General features: G+C 42.7%; 1 protein-coding gene and 1 pseudogene across 3 annotated transcripts in view; one reads left to right on the top strand and one right to left on the bottom strand.

Moving 5' to 3' along the window:
• Window positions 1–25160, bottom strand: part of LOC126548000 (serine/threonine-protein kinase 31-like) — a 322789-nt gene that overhangs the window by 121373 nt on the left and 176256 nt on the right. For all 3 annotated transcript variants that reach the window (XM_050196069.3, XM_050196070.3, XM_050196071.3), the window contains 3 exons: window positions 20597–20662; window positions 19180–19383; window positions 15672–15800 (listed from right to left, as the gene is read on the bottom strand). In XM_050196069.3, the coding sequence (XP_050052026.1) occupies window positions 15672–15800; window positions 19180–19383; window positions 20597–20662 (399 nt within the window). The remainder of the gene's footprint in view (window positions 1–15671; window positions 15801–19179; window positions 19384–20596; window positions 20663–25160) is intronic.
• On the top strand, window positions 8912–11508 carry LOC140215479 (uncharacterized; annotated as a pseudogene).

Here is a 25160-nt window from a genome sequence, read left to right as displayed (position 1 = left end):
TGATATACAGTAAAAGCTCGTTAAACCGTACACACTTAAACACTAGTTTCGTTTTAAAAGTAGTGAAGTCAAATCGCCAACTCAGCGGCCACTGAAAATAATGTGTTTTGCATCCGCATAAACCGTACCAGCTTATTGCATGCGTATCAGTTAACACGCAGCGTTTCCCACTTTTCGTCACGCAAACACGGAGGTGCATCATCTCCATCAGGGAGCCCAGCAGAACAAGCCTCAGAGATCAGAACGGCCTCCAAGCGCCCTGTGTGTCTGTGCGTGAAGCCACATCATCATTTTGGCGCCGTGCTAGAGAGCGTTGAGGCGTCGTAGAAAGAAGGACTTGCGTCATAAAAAAGACACCGAGCGCTCAGCATAGAAGAAAAAATAGACATCATTCGTGCTATCGAACGTGACACGAAGGTGGCTCTGGCACGCGACAAGGATCTACTGTTGGCTATAGGCTGTTTCACATGGCGTGATTTTCAGTCAGTGACACAGCGTATTCCGTCATTCAGCGACCGCCGCGACATTGTGGGCTCTCCACGAGTGGATTCCAACAAGTTGGTCGCGCCGTCGCTCAGTCGCAGCGATCGGCGCGATTTGGGAGGGGCAATGTGTGTGACGAAACAAAGAGCCGTCAAAATAGGCACTTTCCTGTTTTACCGCGCATTGGTACCTCTGTGGAGCAATGTTGCGCGCCAATTTTAGCTATGTTAAGGGCGTACCCACCAGCGCTTGTGGCTTAGGAGCTTCATAAACATTTTCCTTTTCTTCCACTTACACAATTCGTTTGAAAGGAGAAGCTGCACACTATCCAGGTCGGGAGAAGGACGCCAGTTCAACATAAGGCCTCACTTGATCGCCACCGTCGTCAACCTCTTCATCGCGACAAATTGCGCCAGCTGCTTATACATGCACACTCAATAGTAGCTGGTTCTACAAAAGCAAATACTCATCCAGGAAAAAAAGTTGTGGCTTCCACCGTAACAACGAAACTAGAGCATACTAAACGGAACCACCCCACCGACGCCGCACAAGCCACACGCTCATACTTGCGGTGTTGTGCAGCGCCTCACTCACCGTATCTGCAAGTTGTCGTAAAGTCTCAACGCTTTTAAATGTTAAAAATGGTGTACCTATTCTATTATCGAATAAAAATAGGAAAATTCAAATATTTGACTAGTTTTCATGTTGTTTTTATTTAACGATGGAGGCACGGATACTTCGTGAGCAGGAGGCAACCTTGTGCATCGCTGCGATGGATATAGCGCTGCCGCAAACGCATGTGAAAGCTGTCAGCGAAAATTGCTCTGCGACGTGCGTGGCAGAACGATTTTTTTCGCCCCAGTCGGGCCATGTGAAACAGCCTTATGGTGTGTGGCATTTGGAATGCGAACAAGTTGCTCAGCAGCGCTGCTGCGACCTCGAAGAGATGTCGGCTGCAAGGTTTGACTTTTCGCCATTGTTGCCTCTGTTGTAGCCGAAGTGTCAACTAGCGACAGTGATGAGGACGACAAGGAAACCGACAGCACGGACAATTCAGGCTTGATAGTGGCAGAAGCTGCGCGTTACGTCAGTCTCATGAATCCAATCAATGCGAAGAGAACAGCACCCCGCAATGAAAAGGGCACCCCACGACTTCTGCAGCGCTACTGCCCGCGTGCACGGAGAGCATGCAATGCCAAAGAGGAATCTGCCATGTGAGTGCTTGCCGAGAAGTGGGGTGGGGTGGGGGGGCCGGAAAGCTGGCTCACAGCTTCAGTAATACCAGTGAACACTTTTGATCACGATCAAGCCCGATCCGGATCGGAATTCTCAACTGTGATTGGCTGCCTTGCGCACTTTGTCGCTGCTAGGCCACCACGGCATCAAACCAAAATAACACTTTTGTCGTGCGAAGTGAATAAATACTGCATGTTTTTTCCCCCCTTTCATCGCACTTTCTCAGAGTTCCGTTTTTGACAGGTAAGTGGGCGATCTCATGCTATTTCGGTTAGGTAGTACTACCGTTCAGTACGTACTTTTTCCGAGCTCCAGCCAACTGGGGTTTAACGAGGTTTCACTGTATTTACTTATTTATTTATTTCAATGTACCTTACAGGCCCCAAGGGGAGCATTGAGTAAGGGGTGCGTCGTTGAAGAAATGACAACAGAAAACTGATACATGAGAGCTCAAAATGTTTACAATGATAACGTGCTTGCGAAACAATGTTACAAATAAAAACGCTAAAGCAATAAAAAGAGTTGTCAGGAAAGGAATGAAAAGTACAGTTCACGGTACACTCGCACAAAATAATGCGCATAGCGCGAGCACATAAAACAAACAAAACTGAAACAACAAATTGAAAAAAAGAGAGAGAGACATGGCACATATGTGACTCGTATTATATATCATGACATATGTACAGATGAATATATTTGCTATGATGAAAACTGCGGGTTCAGTAGTTGTCTGAATTTATCATTGCTTATTTGCGCAACAGTGCTTTTCGGAAGTGAATTCCATAACCGAATTGCTAGTGGTAGAGCCGAGACGTTAAATGCGTTAGTGTTCTCAATAATGGGAGTAAGGCTTAAATCATAATAAAGTCACCATGATGTATAACAGTTGATGTGACTCTGACTTGAATTTCCTAATTTTACATGTAGCCAATTGACAAAGCACTAACTATATTTTAGTCATAATATGGAACAGAGGCCACAGAATGCAGCTCATCAATACATTGGGATAGTAAGGGGCAATTTGTGGATCAATTTCTCGCCATGGTTATTATAGCAGCCCCTTTTTTGTAAATATGTTTCTTGTTTCACAGCGTGTGCTAAAAGCGTACTGATAGTCCGCGCTTTATGTGCAGCCACCAAAGTAAGCATGAAAAACTTTCACTGTTTGCAGGTTTAAGTCTTTTGAAGCCATGCTCCCGAAATACACACAATTTACAAACAATTTTCGTGTACACACAATGCAGGCCTCGTTCAATAATCAGATTAAGCGACTGAAAGCAGCACGGTTCCCTGACTCAGTGACCTCAGTCACCGAAAGCCTTTTACGGAAGGTTAAAGGTACCAACGCCACAAGGGAGGAAGAAAGAGCCAGAACCATAAGACCTGCAGTGATTCCTTATGTTCATAAGGTTTCCCATAACCTCAAGAAGGTGGCAGGCCGTTGTGGTGCACCCACTGCCTTTTCTGCCCCGTCAAACTGGGTCGACTCTGTTCGAAAACCACACGCGAGGAGACCGGTTCGCAAGGGTGTGGCAAGAAGCATAGCACGTCCTACGGGAGATGCGCTACAGGCGTGGTGTATGAAATTCCCCTTGAATGCGGCAAGTCCTATATAGAACACACTGGACGCTGCATAAATGAACGAGCCAGGGAACACGAACTAAATCTAATAAAAGATGGCGTGGCACATTTGCTTGCGCACTGCAAGGCCTGCATGTGCAAACCACGGTTTTCTGAGATTAGGATTCTTGGCAGAAGTAGATTTCAAAAAGCATGTGAGCTGATGGAAGCTTACTATATAAAAAAGAAAGGTACACACAAAGAATGCGCTCGTCCGGCCACCCGAAAGGCTGCAAGCATCATGTCAAGGTCGGAAATGCCCTTCTAACCCTTAGTCGCATCTATGAGGAAAAAAAAGAAAAACGGAGTGTGACAAGTAACTTTTGAACGACTAGCTACCGTTCTTATCTTTATCACAGATGACAACTCACAACAACCTACTAGGCATTGTCATCAAGCTGTGATGCACGGGTCTTTCTTCATAAACGGTATTTATTTTTGCTCCATGATGTAACTTATAAAGGTCAGGCGGTGGTAACCTGGAGAAATGATCTATGTCCAAGAAAGATTGACTTATACAGTCACTTTCTTTTGGAAGTGATGACAACCTTGTAATTTAATATACAACAAAACTTCATTCCCAGTGTTTTTTCGTAAAAGCTTAACAGAATTAATATTAATATTATTAAACTCAGAATATTTTTATCGGAGGCACTCACAGAACATTTAATGCAGTTTATGCTCGTTACAATGTACATGCTTACAACGGACTTTCGAATATAACTGACCATATTTCAACGTTAGTTTGCTCTACGTATTTTATGAATACAAAGAAGTTCGCTTTTGACGGACTGCCCTACAACGAACTATCAGCTGTAGTGGATGAAATTAGCAGCAATGTTTGTCAAAATTGGGCGTATACAACAGACTTTTGGCGTGTTGACACGAGCGGGCAGCTGACTTGCGAGGGTCAGCCGATGATCACGGCTTAAGGGACGACACGGGATGCATTATTTTCAAAATTTTCACACATCTTGGACCAATATTTTGGTCGTAATGGCGTTTTGTATTGCGTTGGTGAGCTGTATTTTTAATGACGAATACGCAATAAAAGTTTTTTTCCGTGACGCGCAGTTGCCATTATAAGTTTACAATTGCAGCCATCTTGGTCTTGTTTGAAAGGGCAACTCTTCTCATTTAGTTTTCGCGCCAATGCTACTCTGTGCGCTGAATGGCTATGACGAGAAAGCCCGCTAAAGAGTAGTCCCCATGCGCAATTCCATTCGTCAACTGAGGCACGTGACCGTAATAACGCCATCCTATTGGCGGATTTTCGCCGTCGTCTGCTTGGGCGTACGAAACTTGGCACGAAACTATGTCAAATTCAGTTTTCTACAAGCCATAAATTCGGCGAACAGAAAAAGAAAGGAGGAGTTTTAAACTTTCAAAAGTGCGCAGTAGCTTTGCAGGATGCCGTCAATAGTTTGCTACCCGTGCCGAGCCCCGGCGGGGTCTCCCCCTGTGACTGCGGAATAGGCTTAGCAGATGAAAGCACTTCTGGCAGGGGTCGGTGTTCATGTGGCATTCCCGCACTACTAATGCAACCCGATCATGTAAAATGCAACGCCGGCTACCGTATTTTCTTGCTCACGCTGATGTGGCCGCGGCTGGCTCGGATGCGTGGTAGGGGCACGTCCTTATCGTAAGCCACGATTCTATAATTGCTCTGCCATCTTGTGTAAAACGCAAGTTGCAGTGCGGCAGCGGGCAAAGCTGAACGTGACTGCGGTCTCCCCATAGACGTAATCATCTCGTGTGCAATGTCCTGCGATGTCGCATCGTCGTGGAGTTCGCCACGCGTAAGCGGCGGCCATATGTGCACCCCGTTCCTCGTGAACTCTCTCGCTGTGCGCGAAATGCAGCGCACCGTTAATAGGCAAACGACATTAAACGGATTCTTTTTTTTTTCCAATTAAAGATATTCATCTCATGCGCGATCTGCGGCGGTGCTGCGTCAACCAAACATGCAACGCATTCCTCGTGAACAATCTCGCTGAGCGTGAAGTGCGGAGCAATGGCAATTGGCAAAAAACTTTTTTTTTCCTCCTTATAACAAACGTTTCACACTAGGGCACACATGCTGGGGCATGTGCTAGGGGCACACTAGCTGTTAACTGGTAGTCTGTAAATACTTCATTATATTCCTCAATAAATCAACTGCTTTTTTTTAACACAAGCTTTTCGCTCGCCTGTTTGTGGGAACATTATTGCACCTTTAATTAAGCTTGAAGTGCTGCAAGCAGATTAGTATGAGGCTTACGAGTCGATTCTAAATAAAATTATGTAACTAGCAATGCCCCGGCATTACACTAAGCATTTTTTATTTTTTCTGATTATTCACAAAACATGATTTTTTGGTCACTTTGCTTGTTCGCTGTTTCAATATCTTTGGATCTAGGACAGCTAGAGTTATTTCTTTTGCACCACAAAGCTAAATATATTGAGAACGCAACCCTGAAAGCAAATGTTTTTTAACTTTCGAATCCAATTTTTTTTTTATTTACATTTAAATTTGCTCTTATTATTGATACTGTGAACATAGAACTTCAATGGGCTGAAAAATTACAAATAATTGTTCAATTTCAAATCTGTTTTCAATGTTGGCATTCTTATGCCCTCTAGTATCCAACTATATGTTGTTTGCAACTTTCCCTTAAGCAGGTAAATTTTAATTGTTTCAACAAACAATAGAAGGTAACTATTATTTATCTCAGTAACTACTATATATATGCAAAATATAATTAGATATTTAAAATAAACACGAAATACTGAATGAGCATATGTAGTTTTATCAGATTTGATCAATAAATAACGAAGTTATCTCAACAACGCATGTCCAACCTTAATATCGTGCGCGCGAGGCACAGGGTGGTGGGTTGTCCTCCTCCAGTGGCTGCTGCTAACGGCACGGCCCCACAGGTGTCGTATGTTGAAATTGATCTGCGATGTGGACAAAGCGCGCCCCCTGCCGGTAGCTTCATATGTGCTGTGCTTCCGACGATCAGGACGCGTTGAAGTGAAAGACAGCGTGAAGGTCAATTCACTCGCTGTTGCTGCCACACTTGCTCACTCCAACATTTTGACAGCGACTTTCTGCGGTCACCAAGCGACATGTGTTTATGTTTACCTGTGCGCACGTGACATGGTGCTTGTTAATTTAGTTAGTAAGCTAATGCTTGCAACTGTACACGGGCGATAAAACTATTATCTTTACTTCGCATAGCTGACTACTAATTTGCTCAGTAGACCCTAAATAATTATGATCACTTAGCACAAACAAGAAAGAACGGAAGGGAGCAAGGGGAGCACTGTCCCTTCCATCCTTCCTTGTTTGTGATAAGCCATCATAAATATTTATAGCCTACTGAGCAATATGAACCGACTAACCCAGCAACATATGCTTCTATACTACTAACCTGCTATCGCAATCATGCTTCGCCTTTCGGGCGAAATCTTGGTTTGTTTTTTACTTTGCACATTTGTCACTCACTCTTTGCAATAACATATTGCACATCGCAATCAAAGTTTCGGAATTGAGGCATTTCACATATTACAGACTTCAGATAAAATGGACATTTTTTGTCAGATTATCAGGGTCCGCTGTAACGAGAGTAAACTGTATATACAATAAGGAGCACTGTAAATTCGGTTGTGACTTCACATAGGAACCTTAGTGTACTTCACGTAATAATCCCAGTCAGCATACTCGCATATACACCATTACTAATTACATTAACGATGGCCTTGGCTACGTCCCAAGGAATGACTGCCTACCTTGGTAGGCAGCTATTGGTAGGCGTAAGACGGTAAGACAAAATTAGTAGGCATAAGACAGGCCATAGTTGGAATAGAAATGCACAGTATGGAATTAGTATGCAATCTTCAACGTTAAGTTTTACGGAATTATTAAAAATTGTCTGTTGCATATAACATTATTCTTGTCCTTGAGCTGGAATATTCAGAAAATGGATATTACGTGCACATGATATCGAAACACAAATAACTAATTAACAAAACTCACTAATTGCCTTCTTAATTACTTCTATACGGCACATATGACAATTTACAAAATGTATCTGGTGAGTATGCAAGGCGTATTCCTTTGGAACAAATTTCCAGAATGACACAAGCTTGAAGAAATGCACATCAAACTTGTAAAAATGCACTGTTGTTCCACCTACTCTTTTAATGAAACACTATTTAATGCACTGAAGAACAAAAGTAAGAATGCTCATGTACTTTGTCCCATATTTTGGCAAATGATATCTCGAAACTGGTGTAATCCTGAAAACTCATTTCAAGTGAATATGTCTTGCAAACTCAGCAGCTAAAATTCGTAAATTGCAATATGTGCTGTAATTTAGCTTGTTCAATGGGTAATCTGAAGATGCGGACATTATTTGCATGGCAAATCAAAACATCCAGGTAGCTATAATTGAAAAGGTTCACTAATTAATATTTTAATCCGTTCACTTATTCTTGAATGTTAAAATTATGTAATTAAAAAAATCTGGGGTTTACGTGCACATAGGTTTACGTGTTTACATACTTGATTATGAGGCACGCTACAGTGAGGGACTCTGGATAAATTTTGACCACCTGGGAATATTTAATGCGCACCCAATGCACTCTACATGGGTGTTTATGCAATGCACCCCCATTGAAATGCGGCTGCCGAGGCTGGGGTTCAATCCCACACCATCGGGCTTAGTAGCACAACGCCATGACCACTACGCCACCATGAAGGTCAAATTACGTATTTCAACAGGTGCGAATTCATGCCTGCCGAGCGTAAATGCTAACACTACCATTAATTTCTGCATTTCCCTCTCCAAAACACAGTATAAAATATATTGGCATTCCTGTTTAGTTTTGCAAGAGCCTGTCTAATGACTGCAACGCTAACGCATATATTAGTACCTAATTTTGGAGACAGATACCTCGAAAATGATGCCAGTCTAGAGTTTTTCCAAGAAGAAATGACTTCACTAACGTTTTGGTTTCAATTTCACAATTTCAACAAATACATATAAATAGAAAAGTTTATTAACCCTTTGAAAGCGAATTTTTTTTACTGCAGATTTGAATTCGTCAGAGATTTCCTTCAAGAAAAAAAACAAGCAAATAATAATTTAGGTGACAATAATACAACAAATTTTATTTTACGTGTGCAGGTTTATACATGGTTTTAATGCCACACAAGAAAATTGGGGGTGTGCAAATACTCGAATATCTAGGGTGGTTGCTTGGGCTAGTTTTTAATTCATGATCAAAAATAACGTACAGCGCGAAGGACTAGGACAATGATAGACGACATACACAGCGCTGACTTCCAACAATATTTTATTGCGTTGCCACATCGTGTGTATATATGCAAGAAGAGGCATGCGCAGAAAATGTACGACAGTCACATGGGGTGTTCTAACAGCAAGTCATTGAACTAAGGGCATGGTCACCTGAAAAAATAAAATAAACAATTAAGCATTACGATTTATATCTGTTTAGATACGCGACTTCACCAGGGGTCAGCGCGATTGAGGGCGCACGAACGCAAATATTACTAAGTTTTCTGATGAAATCAGCTTCCACAATTTCCCTTGCAAACATGAAATTGAAAGCAAAAAAACTATGCAAATCCCTTAGCCTTGATAAGCTAGCAAAAGTGATTGAGAAAACTAAAAAGCTAAGCCTAGATATTTTCTTCTCAGCGAAGACGCATAAAAATGACTGCCCTCTGCGGGTTATCGTAACTGAAGCAGCCACTTGGCAGAAAACTGTTGGCTTGTTTTTGCAAGATAAACTAAACCTTCTAATCATTGATGATCCTTTTCTCGTTAGACATTCTGGTGAAGTTATTAGTTTTTTAAAAGAGAATGAAAAGGGACTCAAGATGTTCTCGATCGACGTTAAAGATCTGTACTATTCACTTCCGCATGACAAGTTGCTTCTGGTTGTTGAAGAATGCATTGATGACTTTGGATCAGTTGGCTTTCAGAATGCTGCAGGTGTTTCTGTTAGCGGCTTTCTTGAATTGCTCACCTTCTACTTGAAATCAACTTATATCTCATGGAATGAACAAAATTACATACAAAGGTGGTGTTTGTATAGGATCATGTCTGGCACCCGTACTAAGTGATATTTATCTAGCTCATCATGATCGCAATATTCATGGTCACCTAGCCACGTCCCCTGTTGTCAAGGTGTGCAGGTTTGTCGACGACTACCTGATATTTATTGATTGCACTAATCCCGCTTTTGAGCCTGCTGTTTCTGAAGTCTTGGAGATCTTTAAGAAAGAGCTGGAGCCTCTAGAACTTACGCATGAGGTCCCCATGGATTATTCCTTGCGCTTTCTAGATCTAAGGCTGAGCCTTGCTAACAAACATGTGTGCTGGTGCTTCGAACCGAGAAGTAAGAAGCCACTCTTGCCCTTTAACTCCGCACACTCAAAACTCGTTAAACGAGGTATTATAAACTTGTGTCTCGTTAACAGCCTCAATAAATCGTGCCCACACCAGATGCAACATAGTCTTGCTGCTCAGGTTGATCGCCCTCCTTCGGCTGGTTACCCTTTGGCTTTAATTTCAGCCATAGCGGAACAGCTTCTGAGGCACACAAAACGTGATGATCCCGCTCAATCAGGGAACCAGCGGGCTGAAAGACGCAGGTTTGCAGTGCTGCCATATGTGCATGATGTATCCCATAGGCTAAAGAAAATTGGGCAGCGTGCAGGAATCACAGTCGTTTTCTCAGCCCTGGAAAAATTGGCAAGGCTCTGTAAGCGTGTAAACGCGCCTAAATCACATCAGAGTTGTTGTTCTGTCGGGCACAGAAAACGGTTTGTGACGTGCACAACGAATGTAGTCTACCAAATTCCCCTGTCTTGCGGCAGTAAATATGTAGGACAAACAGGCAGGTGCTTAAACGATCGACTAAGAGAGCATTGTAACAACGTCCGCAGCACTGTACAAGGCAACTTGGGCATCCATTGCCAGGACTGCGGCTGCGTGCCATTCTTTGAAGATACTGAAGTTTTAGCGAGACACAGCTCACAGCTCACCCGGGAAATTGTGGAAGCTGATTTCATCAGAAAACTTGGTAATATTTGCGTTAGTGCGCCCTCAATCGCGCTGACCCCTGGTGAAGTCTCGTATCTAAACAGATAGAAATCGTAATGCTTAATTGTTTATATTATTTTTTCAGGTGACCATGCTCTTAGTTCAATGACTTGCTGTTAGAACACCCCATGTGACTGTCGTACATTTTCTGCGCATGCCTCTTCTTGCATATATACACACGATGTGGCAACGCAATAAAATATTGTTGGAAGTCAGCGTTGTGTATGTCGTCTATCGTTGTCCTTGTCCTTCGCGCTGTACGTTATTTTTTGATCTCGAATATCCCCAAATCGAACAATGAACTTTTCTTCTATATTAGCTGAAAATCGCATGCATTTTATAGGAGTTAGCACTTATAGGACTATGTAAAATGGATATATTGAATTCCGTCACCCCAGACCACATGCACTCTGTTGACAGGCGATGAGATTTCCTGCAACAACCGCCAAGATAGTGGTGGCGCGATGGGCATTCCCAACTGCTGCGCACCATAGCTGCTCACATTGATCACTCCGGGGGTGCCATTTGAACGTAGCTGCGTATGCACAGGGCAGCTTGGCTAGTTCGACAACGTCAACGACGCATTAATTACATTCCCCACAATGACCTCTCCTCAGTGCCGCGCTCGGCGCCTGCCGCGCTTCGCGAGGGTTGGCGGTTTGTATCCGCAATGACGGGCGGCAGCGCTCATTCACTCATAGATGCCTTGGCCGATGCCACTTAAGACTATGTTATTGACAGTGCTTCAAAATCCTTCGACTGAAACACATGAATGATCGCAGCAGAAGTAGTGGCCAAACGAAGACGCTGCCGAGGTTGATTCCGCAAGTGCTGATGTTGCCCCGCTCCCGACTTTAACTGAGGCTGTAGCTGCTTTAGCAGTAGGGCTTCAGGAAGGGATACTCTACAATGGATCACATCCATGTCATTAACCCTTTGAGGGTCAAATTATTTTGAAAAGAACTTTCCCAGGTGGTCAAATTACTTTATTGCAGATCTTGAATGTACAAAATGTATGAAGTCGGGAATAAATAGTAAAAAAAAAAAAAAATTAGGAACAGTATTTTTGTGTCGGCATCACTCAGAACTGCAAAATGTGCAATAGTATTTCAGAGTGTGGTACTCCTTGAAACACGGGTCTACGCACAGCGCCTTATCGCAGTCTGCACACCTAAAATGCGTGTCTGTTCTCCTCTTGGAGCGATGAGTTGTGTTGGCACACACATGACGTCTTCTCTGCGTGCGGCTGCCTTGGGCAGAGGTCTGAGGCACCCTCTCGCGTAAGCGCGTTGCCACAGAGAGCGAGAATACCTCGTGAATGGCGGTGATAAACAAGCTAAGAGCAGCGCCAATGAAGATAGAAATCAACTTCTGCCACCCCTGCAAGAGAGTGCAGACAAAGAGAAAAATGTTTCCCGCGCATCCGTTGCGATCACGTGGTGGAACCGAAACCACGAAAGCGCGTTGCCGCTGAGAGCAAGAATACCTCGCGAGCAGCAAGATAAACAAGCTAGAGCAGTGCCAATCAAGTTAGAAATCAACTTCCGCAACCCCTGCAAGAGAGTGCCGACAAAAAGAAAGATCACATTTCGCACGCCTCTGTTGCGATCACGCGGCGAAACCGAAACTGCGAAAGGGGTGTTGCCGCAGTCTGCGCGAGGCGGTGAAGCTAGAAATCAGTTCTGTTTATCTCTGCAAGAAGGTAGCACAAATTCCAAATGCTTCTTGTAAGTCCTAAGAGGTGGCAGCACCTCCCAGTGAGCACATATCGTCATTATGGCGCGAACTTTCAAACGGAGGGTCAAAACTGTAAATGTACGGCAAAGGCCTTGTGGGACAGAAACCGCCGCCGTACATGTATGGCAAAAACCTTCAAAGAGTTAATTAGGTTATCGAGAAATCCACAGAGTACAATAAGCCTCTCTATATGGATTTTCTAGATTACGAAAAAGCATTTCATTCAGTAGAGATACCAGCAGTCATAGAGGCATGGCGTAATTTAAGCAGTACAGACCGCTTACGTAAATACCCTGTAAAATATCTACAGAGATTCCACAGCCACCTTAATTCTACACAAGAGAAGTAGGAAGATACCTATAAAGAAAGGGGTCAGACAACGAGACAATTTCTCCAATTCTATTCACTGCGTGCTTGGAAGAAGTATTCAAGCTATTAAATTGAGAAGGCTTAGGAGTAAGGATCGGCGGTGAATACCTCAGCAGCCTTCGATTTGCCGATGACATTGTTCTATTCAGCAACACTGCAGACGAGTTGCAACAAATCATTGAGGACCTTAAAAGGGAGAGTGTAAGAGTGGGGTTGAAGATTAATATGCAGAGGACAAAGATAATGATAAATAACCGGGCAAGGGAACAAGAGTTCAGGATCGCAAGTCAGCCTCTAGAGTCTGTGAAGGAGTACGTTTACCTTGGTCAACTTATCACAGGGAACCCCGACCATGAGACTGAAATTAACAGAAGAATAAAAATGGGTTGGATTGCATACAAGTGACATCGTGAGCTCCTGACTGGAAGCTTACTGTTATCATTGAACAGGAAAGCATACAACTAGTGCATTTTACCGGTGATGACATATGGGGCAGAGACCTGGAGACTGACAAAGAAACTTGAGAAGTTCAGGACCGCGCAAAGAGCAATGGAACGAAGAATGCTAGGCATAACTTTAGGAGACAGAAAGAGAGCAGTTGGGATCAGGGAGTAAACAGGTATAGATGATATTCTAATAGACATTAAGAGAAAAAAATGGCTCTGGGCAGGTCACGTAATGCGCAGATTAGATAACCGCTGAACCATTAGGGTGACAGAACTGGTACCAAGAGAAGGGAAGCGCAGTAGAGGACGGCAGAAGACTAGGTCGTGCGATGAAATTCGGAAATTTGTGGGTGCTAGTTGGAATCGATTGGCGCAGGACAGGGGTAATTAGAGATCGCAGGGAGAGGCCTTCGTCCTGCAGCGGACATAAAATAGGCTAATGATGATGATCACCATCATCATGTAGCTGCTTTGGCCCTTCTATGCTGCTACTGCGGCGCAATAGAGGGCACCGGCCTATCGCTTGTGAATCGTTTAGACTATGTTGAGGACTCCATGTTTAAGCACAGGGCTGCCAATAAAAAGCAGGCTACACTGCTGCAGTATTTTCAGCCAAATAAATAAATACTTTGTGTGAAGCTTCAAGTGACTATTTACTGTGGCACGATTGCGGCGTGATTGGGGATAGCTGTTCGGAGAACGCGATTGGCCTAGGCCGCGCCGACTTACCGCGGCTGAAGAAGTCGGCGCCGCTTAGGCTAATTGCGTGCTGTGCAACCAAATGCGCCCTCTGGACAACGATCCCCGATCTTGCCCTTGGTTCATTGATTGAGTTGCAGCAGTTTTTGACATGTTGTTTACATGATTTTATATATCGAATTATGGTTATATCGAACTATTTCGCGATCACCGCGCTGTTCGATATATTGAGGTTCGACTGTATCCAGTACAGAGACCTGCACAGTGCCGCATACTGGGTGCGCAATTGAGTGTCTCATGCTCTCATGTCGTACAAGTGAGTGCCTCACTACATTGTTTTCGGCACAAAAGGACCACCGAGCATGTCGAGGATGGGCTGCTTTGGCTGACAAGGTAGCAGACTGTTTCTGCAAGCAATTCTCAACTACTGCATGTGTTCCCCAATGCCAGCACGCTGCGAAGATTGGACATAGTTGGCGATCTTGCCGTGACCCTCTAGATTTCAGAATTTTTGACAGGTGGGAAATTGATGAGGCACCTGCTCTTTACTATCGGCGTTCACTGCAGTCAGCCCGCATGGACCCAACGATGGCTACATGGGGCACAGTCACTGAGTCCTGTCATGCAAAGTCTGCACTTTTGTCCAACGTGCAGGTTGGCCTTAAGATAACCCCCTTGCCATAAAGATGAGAAAGCGCTTCTATATTCTGGAGGAAAACTGAAGATCAACACTTTCTAATAAAAGATTGCCATAAAACAGAAGTTCAATATTAAATTGAGAACCTCATTGGTATTCAGTAGAACATAACGTCAATAATTGTTAAGCTTCAGAGGGAAAAAAGCGGTTGATTCTATTCAACAGACATTTTATTGATAAAAAAAATATTTTCCAGGCCTTCGTATAGTAGAACTGATCTGCAATCAGTGCTGGAATACTAATTTGGAGTTCCCTTTAATAACAGTAGATTGTACAGTACATGTTCATTACTGTCTACCCAAGTTACTGATAGCCTGTTACATTGTTATGCAATGCTAGTATGAAGCAGTCTTTTTTTTGCACAATATTTGTAACCATTAAGTTTTGTGACCATTTTTTTTTATATTCTATATTCGATCGAATATTCAGCATTTATTTTTCTTGATTTGATTTGAAAACTATTATTCGGTATTCGCATACCTCAAATTAAAATCCATTATTATTGGATTCTCTCATTTTGTTAAAAATTAAATTATTAGTTTTTTTGTGCCAAAACCATGATCTGATTATGAGGCAAGCCGTAGTGGGGAACTCCGTAAATTTGCACCACCTGGGGTTCTTTAACGTGCAGCTAAATATATTAAGTACACAGGTGCTTTCGCATTTCGCCACCATCTGAATGCGGCCACCGTGGCCGTGATTCGTTTCACGACCTCGTGCTTAGCAGCCCGACACCACAGCCACTAAGCAACCCCGACGGGTTCCTCTCACCTTGTCCTATGCTTTCTTTTGGTTCCTCTTCCCTAACATATTTCTTCGGAGTTCTTATGTCGCACTTTGATTACCTACATCAAAGGATCCCAAACTTCCTTGCGCCACCATCTAAATGCAATGCTAGGGAACAAGAGTTCTCAGGAAGCTGGAGAACCCCACCTGCCTTCCCAGGATTTTGGCCACTTGCGGAATCCTAAAATGCCATTCCCATAAGCCCTAGGTAGCCAGAACCCCTGATCTACATATACGTAAAAAAAATATTTTCAACACCATTCCATTAGAAAGAGAGAAAAGAAAAAAAAAACAACCATCCTCTTGTTTAAAGATATTATTTATAAAATGCTGCTTTCCTTTTCTACATAGCATATTTATGACCTGCACGCTGCACAACATAATGGTGTCAAGCAAACACAGTTAAAAAAAATTGATCAATACAATTTGCAGATAACACACATTGAAAGCCAACACGAAGTACCCGCACTAACAGCTCACTTTGATATGCAGAAGATTGCGACTATTCGCCTGGTCAGCATCTTTTACTATCTCTTTGTGGGCTTGCAACTGCTGCCGAAGTTCCTCAGAAGCAGCATCACGCTCAGCTCTTAGTGCTGGCAAGTGGCCCTGCAACATAAAGTAAAAGTAGCACTGATTGTGTCACACATTATGATCAATTTTACACATAGTAAAACAAATTTTGTGTGTGTGTGTGTGACTAAAGTGTACGCCAGATGCTTACATGACTACGACTGCATTCTATCATAAAGGAAATTAACTTTACCTGTGCTAAATAATATTATTATCTCATCGCAACCTAAATTACATTTCTGAAAGTACAGCTTTATTTTCCACTCTTGACTGCAGGAAGACAGTCTCAGTATTATGCCCTATAATCTATTTGTCAAGAACATTCTTTGCCATAAAGAGAAAAATGTCACCCGCCCAACTGTAACACAAAGCCAGAAAGTTCCGAGTTCGAGTGAGCCTTAAACAAAAGATATATTTTTTGAGAATCTCAGGGAGTTTTGCCAACTTATGCTCTTCGATGCAACCATCACACCATAACTTTGCAAATCTTGTTGCAGCAATTTCAAATTTACTTGGGTGGTATATAAAGGGTTTGTCCGTAAAGTAATCAAAATGGGTCTGGTCAAAAGAATTTACCGATCCGATCGGTACATATTAGAATTCTTCAAAACAGTCTCCTTGGGCATCGATAAACCACTGCCAATGCAGTTCCCATGCTGCAAAGGCTCTCTCGAAGTCAGCTGCCTAACCTCTTTAAGAGACTGTGACAGCCCATTGGATAACGGGAACATCGTCGAAATGGTGACCTTTAAGGCTTCTCTTGAGCTTTGGGAACAGGAAAAAGTCTGCAGGGCTCACATCGGGGCTGTACGGTACCTGCAGCAAGGTTGCCACTCCTATCCGGGCCAGGTAGGCGGTCACAACAAAGGTGGTGTGGGCTGGAGCGTTGTTGTGGTGGAGCTTCCAGCGATCGACAATCTCCGGTCGTTTCTGCTTGACGGTTCTGTGAAGGCACTCAAGGATTTCTTTCTAGAACACTGTGTTGACAGTTCATCCCGAAGGCAGAAATTCTTTGTGGAGCCCCCAATGCTTGTCGAAAAGAAATAAAAAAAAAAAAAAAAACATTGAACATTGTGTTTACCTTGAACTTCAAAGTTCTTAATTTTTGGGGGCACAGAAAGTTCGCGGTGTGCCACTCCAAGCTTTGGCACTTGCTTTCAGGGTTGATTGAAACATCCATGAGTCGTCACCTTTTTTTAATCCGTTTAAAATGTCCCATTCACTTTCTAATTAAAACAGCATCTTACGAGAAATGTCAACTCGTCGTCGTTTTTATTCATCAGTCGTCGCTTTTGACGCCAATTTTGAACGAACCTTCCGTATCTTAACATTTTCAGAAATAATTTTCTGAACCATTGTTTTGCACATGATGAGGTCTTCTGTGATTAATTTGATACTCAAAAGACGGTCTGACTCCAGGAGAGTTTTTACTTCGGCGACATCTTCATCCAAACCCCTCGCTGAAGGGTGTCCAGATTAATCCATGCCTTCAACGGTCTCCTGTCCGTTCTTGAACACGCTGAACCACCGTTAACCAGGGCCCTTGACGGGCGTCGTCTTTGTAAGCCTCCTTAACCAAGGCAAGCGTTTTGGAAGTGGTTTTGCCCAGGTTTAAAAGCAAAATTTATTTGCATACCGCTGCTCCAGCCGTTGACATTTTTTTACGTTTTCTGCCATGACAAAAACACGAAAACAGCTTTTGCATCACTTCAGATCTTAACTACGTCAGAGCTCGGATGCGACTACCGCCTGGTGCGTTACTTGACTTAGAACCACCACCACAAACCCCACCTCCGGGGAGCATGCCACTGGTGTCTGCAGCACCACACAGCAGGCAGCCTCACTACTTTACGAACAAACCCTATATGATGCACAAGCACATCCCATGAAGGCAATGTTTCACTGCATTTCTTAGAACATTTTACACCAATGAACGAAAATGAAAGCTACAGTCTCTATTTTAGAGACCTAGACAGAAATAATACAGAATACCAAGAAACAGAAAGACCTCCATGCAAACAATTACGAAAAGAAGTTAAAACATATTATGGACAAAATGAAGAAAAAAAATTATTTCAAAATTAGAACTAAAAATATACAACAGTGGAACCCTGACTACATGACCTTCTCAGGATCACACAAAAATGTTGTATAATCTGAAAAACAAGAATTCTCTCATGAATACGTGGTGTCACATGAAGCAGTTGTGAGGAGCTTCAATTTGTCATAGGCCAATACACTGCAAGACTTGAAAACCAAAACCAGCAAAAAAAAAATTATTACTAATATTAAATGCAAAACGGATACTGCATTGCAGGTGCCAATCAAGCTTTATAGGAGAGATGTAGCATAGCGTGTATTGCGATGCTACATCATTCTTTGCTGAATTACAGACTTTTTAAAAATCGATCAATATCTTATAACCTTCTTTTGAGCCACGCAGCAAGAGCCGTCTTTCAAGCTCAGCTATGTCTGCAAAGAAGTCACCTACGACGTTGTTACCTGCACAGGCAAATCTCCAAATATTGTCTATGGTAGTGTGCACATTCGCTCACATAGGCACAAGCACAGCAACTTCTGTACTGATGTACTTGTCCGACGTGGCACCTAGCTGTGTCGAATACGACGACCCATGCGAGACCAAAACCCAGCGACAGACATGTGAGAAGTCTTGCATGCTCGTGTATAAACAAAGCTCCGAACTGTGTGCGTGAACACTTACTTCCGATATGATCTGCGGGCCTTCTGGTGGCAAATAGGTTCAATCTTTGTACATGCTTTTCTGCTTTCTATACAACCTAGGGCAGTATTCTTAGGTAACCACTTTCAGAGATAGTTTCACTTTCACGAGACTAGCCAATAGACGTGTTGAAGTATGCGGCCGAAAGCACTCTTGGCAGTGTACAAATATAGCAGGCTTGACACAATGCCGAAACCACTGACAGAAGCAGGCACTTCTGAGAGAAAATGCCAAGAGAGAGAAAGCACAATGAGACGGCAACGAAGGAATGAAAACAGGCAGTTGTTGAGCGACGTGAAAAAGTGGATGGGAAACGAACAATGAGAGGGCTGAGAATGCAAGAGAAGGTAAACGAAGGCTAGCAGGGAGCCCAGAAACCAGTCACTTTCCAGATGCAAAGTGGTGCTCTCCCTTTCCTGACAGAGAGGACAGGTGGCAGTACTTCTCACGTGTCGTCTGCTGGGTTCACGGTCTCTATGGCGAGTTTGCTGAGACTGCATTAATCAGTCGTAAAACCAAGGACACCGCGAAATCGGGGGGGGGGGGGGGGGGGGGGGGGAAGAGCATATAAGCGGGGTTGCACTATAGTGGCAGATCATAGCACTTTTGGATTTGACGAAATGAACAAAAAAACACTGAATCTTATAAAAATAAAACTGTAAATATGTATAGTACCAAATCATAGCACTTTTGGATGGCCTCCTGAGCTGCTTGATAGCGAGCGACTGCAGAATCCACGCTGTGATTTGGCTCGTTTATCTGCCGGCAGGTCTCGTAGATATCCAAAGCCATCTCAACCATGTCCTTGACATCAGGGTCAGTTGAGAACTGTTCTCTCTGAAGCTTCACTTTTTCCAAAAGCATGAAAATATCTGGCAACTGCAGTGAAAATAAGAACTAAATAAAGCTGGTGAACAATGAGCATGATTAGAAATTATTCACTCGTTTATTTACCCCACTACAAAGGGGGAAGGACTAAACAAAATGTTGCGAACGCAGCATGAGGAAAAAGCTAGTGCACCAAAAGGCATTTGGCAGGGCATTGGGGTACACACATCAACCCTCTGGCATCCCCGTAGCCCATATAAGACACCAAAGATAAGTCCCAAATGGTCATTAAACATGTACGACAGTGACCGAAAATTTGAAAAAAAAACACACCTTTTCAGAATGAAGCCCACCTAGCATCATTTTATAGGTGCTCACATCTATGATGACTTCTAAAAATTTCATTTACTATACTGCCTACCCTTGGCTTCCACAAGAACTGATATTTCACTTCACTATGGCCACAATATGGTTCAAGAGTATACTAGCCTCGCATAGCTTTTTGTCACATGTTCACACTTGCAAATGTGCCCTTTATATTCAATATTCTCGGAAAAACTGATTGCTATTTCATATCTCTAAGAGAGTTAGTACCGCGAGATACTTGTCTGCAAAGCTCTGAAAAATTATGGGCGTTTATGTGTGAAAATTACGATGTGAACATAACGCCATAGTTCTTGGTTGTTTAATCTGTATCTAAATCTAATTACACAAGCATTTTTGCATTTCACCCCAATCGAAATGTGGCCGCTGCATCAGAGTATCAAACCCCCGACCTTGTGCTTAGCAGCAAACGCCATGCGCAACTAGGCACTGAAACTTTGCATGCCTACCGCACTGCCATAACACACAGCCTAGCGAGTGGTGGACACATATTCCTGAAACATATGCTGCAATTTCTCATTATCAATTTCATCGCTCATATTGAGGTACATGTGTACAGATTCTGATCTGACTGGGAACCAGCATGCAAGAAGGTATGAGTGCATACGCTTTGCCAACGTGGAACACTTTGGCCAGAGCTTGGCTAAACTAAAAGCTGAAGCAAACATTGATACAGGCGCACGTTTCCAATCATTCAAAATGTTGTACCATGGCTTGGCGATCCTACATACAGCACATGCAATAACCTAGCGTTACACAGCAGCAAAAATTTCGAAAGGTGGCCATTCCAAAACATACCATAGTTTTCACCAACTACATCTCCTTTTATAGAGGAAAAAAAGTTAGCACTACACCAACAGAAGAGTACTGTATGACCCACCTTTGAAAGAGAGTTGTTTTTGGCTTGGCAAAGAGAATCGTTAGCAGCTATTTGTTCTTCTAAAGCCTGCACAAAACACCACAGTAATGTTCAATATGGTCATAGGTAATTGAGATACAGCAAGTTATATTGCATTTCAATGCCAGTATCAATGCAAACCATTATGCAAACAAGATATTGCACATACAAGACGCAGTGTACAATACAAGTAACAAAACACACTGCCTTTCATTATTGTTTTCAAGGTGTCAAAGATCAGGTGCATGATTTATTAAAATATTTTAAGTAATGGCTATAAACAAATGCTTCTTTCTTGTGTAGCTCATAAGCGTAACCTCTCTGAGCACAAAAAATGTGGCATAACGTAAGAAAATAAAATAGCACACCTTCCAATGCAGGCAGGCTAATTGGGCTACAGAGCCTTTTAGTTTAAAGGAATAACCCGACGAATGCACAGCTGGTTACAGCTAAAGGTATTCAGCTTAATTTGTCCTCATGCTCAATAAAATGCAACAATGAAGCTTCATCGTAAAATCATTTCCTTTCTTACCTTTCCACGTGGGAATGAGAGCAATTAGACACATAAAAAGATTTAGACAAATTTTTTAAAAAATAATTGGGTGGGGAACTTTTAAAATGTCTCTGTACATTCAAAAACATATTGTCAGAAAATATCTCTTATCTGATAGCCATGAAATGATCTCAGAACACAGTCTCATAAAATAATGCTAGTTAGCTGTCTATTAGTTCAGCCTGCTCACATGCACTAAACTGAAACTTCATTTTTCTACATTGAAGAGCAGAACTTTGTCTTCAAAATTGTCTGTGAAAGTCAAACAAGTGCACTTGCACCAAGCATTTAAAGGCATTAAAGCATATAAAGTCGATCCAGGATATATAGAACTCAAAGGGGATCGCGGAATAGTTTGACCTATTGATCGTTCAAAATATAAATTATCTCTATTTGAAGCTTATCTGAAAACTGAAGCCAATGGAAACTGACCCTGTCAACCTTTAACAGCCGAACTCTGTCGAGTGAGGCTAGCTTAGCAGGACTTTTTGAGGGGAACTATTAGACATTGTTTGAGATATCATCGGCCTTTGTGAGATTAGAAGAACTGGTGAGGCTTATACATTGCTGAATAATGCCCATGTCCTCTGCCTTAGAGGTCTCCCTGATAAGAAGCAATACAATTCCTAATTCATAAGGACATAGAGGGAAAAATTGACAAATTCTACAGTATTACTGAAAGAGTAGCAGTAGTCGTAATCAAACTTAATAAGAGGTGTAGATTAAACGCAGTACAAGCCTATGCTCTAACGTCCAGTCACGATGATGATGAAGTAGATCAGTTTTATGAAGATGTTAAACTAGAAATGCGAAAAGCGCAAACTCAGTATACTGTAGTAATCGGCGACTTCTATGCAAAAGCGGGGAAAAGGCAGGCTAGGGAATAAGCAACTGGCAACCACGGCGTCGATTCTAGGAATGCTAGAGGATACATGCCGATAGAATTCGCAGAAAGGAATAAGCTGAGAATAATTAACACCTTTTTCATGAACCGTAGCAAGAGAAAGTGGTCCTGGAAAAGCGCTAATGATGAAACAAGGAATGTATTTGACTTCATACTTTCTGCTGATCCCAGCATGGGTAGGGTAAAGTGCAGTGATCATAGGTTAGTGAGGGCTAGGATTTACCTCAATTTGAAGAGAGAAAGAGTAAAATTGGTCAAGAAGAAACAAGTCAACTTAGAGGCAGTAAAGGTAAAAGCAGAAAGATTTAGGCTGGTACTTGCAAACAAATTTGCAGCCTTAGAACAGAGAGATGATGATGATGACAGAGGTAATGAATGAAACCGTAATGAGGTTGACTTCAGAGGCAACAACTGAAGTGGGAGGCAAAGCACCAAGGCAACCAACCAGTAGGCAAACTCTCCCAAGTAACAAAGGACCTAATAAAGAAATGACAAAGAATGAAAGTGACCAACTCAAGAGATAAGATAGAATTCATGAAATTGTCAAAACTAATCAACAAGGCGAAAATAAGTGATATTCGAAACTATAACATGAGAAAGACTGAACAAGCCGTGAAAAACGGACGCAGCCTGAAATCAGTGAGAAGGAAACTTGGCATAGGACAAACCAAGATGTATGCACTGAAAGATAAGCAGGGTAACATCAGCAATCTCGAAGGTATAGTAAAAGCAGCGGAAGACTTCTATACTGACCTGTACAGTACCCAGTGGAGTCAGGATACCTACATTAGAAACAGTAATGAACAAGATACAGAAACTCCTCCTATAACATGCGATGAGAGGAAAAAGGCCTTACAAGACATGAATCAAGGAGGAGCGGCAGCAGATAGAATAACAGTCGATTTAATCAAAAATGAAGGAGACATAATGCTTGGAAAACTGGCGGCTCTTTCTACAAGGTGTTATCGACTGCAAGGGTCCAAGAAAACTGGAAGAATGCAAGCATTATACTAATCCAAAAAAAGAGAAACGTTAAAGAATTGAAAATTATACGCCCATTAGCTTGCTCCCAGTATTAAATAAAATATTCACCAAAATAATCTCCATTAGAATAAGGCCAACACTGGACTTCAGTCGACCAAGGGACCAGGCTGGCTTCAGGAAGGGATACTCTACAATGGATCACATCCATGTCATTAACCAGGTTATCGAGAAATCATAAGCACTCGTAAAGGCATTACGAAAGCAAGGAGTACACACCACTTACGTACATACCTTGGAAAAGATCTATTGAGATTCCACAACTACCTTAATTCTACACAAGAAAAGTAGGACCTACTGTATCTACTCAGATAATAATCACACTTATTTGTCAAAAAGATTGCTGCAAATTCAGGGGTGCGATTATTACGCGAGTAAAATTTCCTGCAAAATAAAAAAAAAAATGTGTTTATCCCGCATTTGCTGCGAGATGATAACAGGTCAACAGGCAGCTGCCGCTGTAACAGTGCGGGACACCAAAATAAAAATCGCGGCCGGAGGAGCACGCCAATGCGCCGAACGGGACTTTTTTTTCTTCTCGTGAGTACATTGCGTGCATTGAAACAGTTTCTTCCGTATAAGTAATGAATAATATCGTCACTATCGGCAAGTTTGCGGGAATGACATAGGCGTGACCACTTTGAGGGGACAGAAACAGAGATGGGCGCGCTTAGCTGCCAGTGACATTGAAACACATGGCAAGCATGCTGCGAAAACTGCGGCGTCTTCACTACTATCCTATTACAGCACATTTCCGCTAAGGGTGGGTAAATATCTTTGCTGTGTTACAAGCGTCGGTGTATATATAGGGTACACTTCGAACGTATCAGTGTAAACGTGGTTACTATCATTGCCGCTCGCGATTTGTTGCTTGCCCAAGAGAGCAGACAAGAGGAATTGAAAGGCACCTTTTTTGTTGTTGTTGACTACAACCACTATAAAGTCTACAAATAATAAAGCCAAGGCAAGTTTGGTTGTAGCTTTCTTCTTTTGAATGTGTGTTGTTTAGTGACGCAAGGGCCAGGTATGGCCAAAAATCGCCAAGACAGTGTTAATGATTTCGCAGTGGAATGATGAGTTCTGTGAAGTTGATGTGACGTGGCTGTAAAAGGGCCTAAAAATATAGTCGCTGTAAAGTGCGTAAAATCTATGTGCAATAAGATTATGGCGATGACTAATGATGAGTACTATGAGCCTTACACTGCATTGCGGAAGAATGATATGATATAGAGAACATCTAAGATGCAAAAATTAGCTACAACACAACTGCTTCACCAGAGCCCTTGAAACACAAGGGCCTGGAGGCGTGTGCTCTACAGTACAACTATCCCAGCGGCATGCTCTAAAGAGAGGAAGCGCTACGAATGTATGGGACTAATACCTTGTAAGACCACATCTCTGAGGAAACTCAGGACTGGGTCTGTATTAAAAAGCGGTACTGGACCGAGGAATATTGCAGGATGAAGAGGAATGTGCTGCTGGTATGCTAAGGAAAAATGTCTCTCTCAAATTCGGCTTCCAGACACTCCAGGAGGACATGGAGTACGGTCAGCCTCTCCCCGCATCTACCACAGGTTGGAGGCTCACTTCTGGTGAGTAGAAAATTATGGGTGCCAAATCTGTGTCCTATTCTGAGACGACAGAATAGGACATCTGTTCGGCGCGATTTTATAGTAGAGGGCCAGAATCCTAACTGTGGCTTTATCAGGTGGAGCTTATTATTTGTTTCCGCGTCCCACGTGCGTTGCCAGTGGCTTCGCAGTTTCTTTCGTAAGAAAGGCCTCAGATCTGTGACAGGCACCTCAGCAGTAGGGTTAACAGCTTGCGATATGATTGACGTGGCCATCTCGTCCACGAGAACGTTACCCTCGATGCTCCTATGGCCAGGGACCTAGCATATAATGATATGCTGGTTAGATATGTACGCTTTACACAAGACGGAATAGAGTTCACTAAGTACTGGATTTTTGTGTGTACAGTAAAACCTCGTTAAACCGTACCTGCTTAAACAGTAGTTTCATTTTAAAAGTAGTAAGGTCAAATCCCCA

The sequence above is a fragment of the Dermacentor andersoni genome, chromosome 1, assembly GCF_023375885.2.
Source record: "Dermacentor andersoni chromosome 1, qqDerAnde1_hic_scaffold, whole genome shotgun sequence".
Taxonomy (NCBI): Eukaryota; Metazoa; Arthropoda; class Arachnida; order Ixodida; family Ixodidae; genus Dermacentor; species Dermacentor andersoni.
The sequence above is the reverse complement of the archived record's forward strand: the minus strand, read 5'-3'. Positions and strand labels throughout refer to the sequence as shown.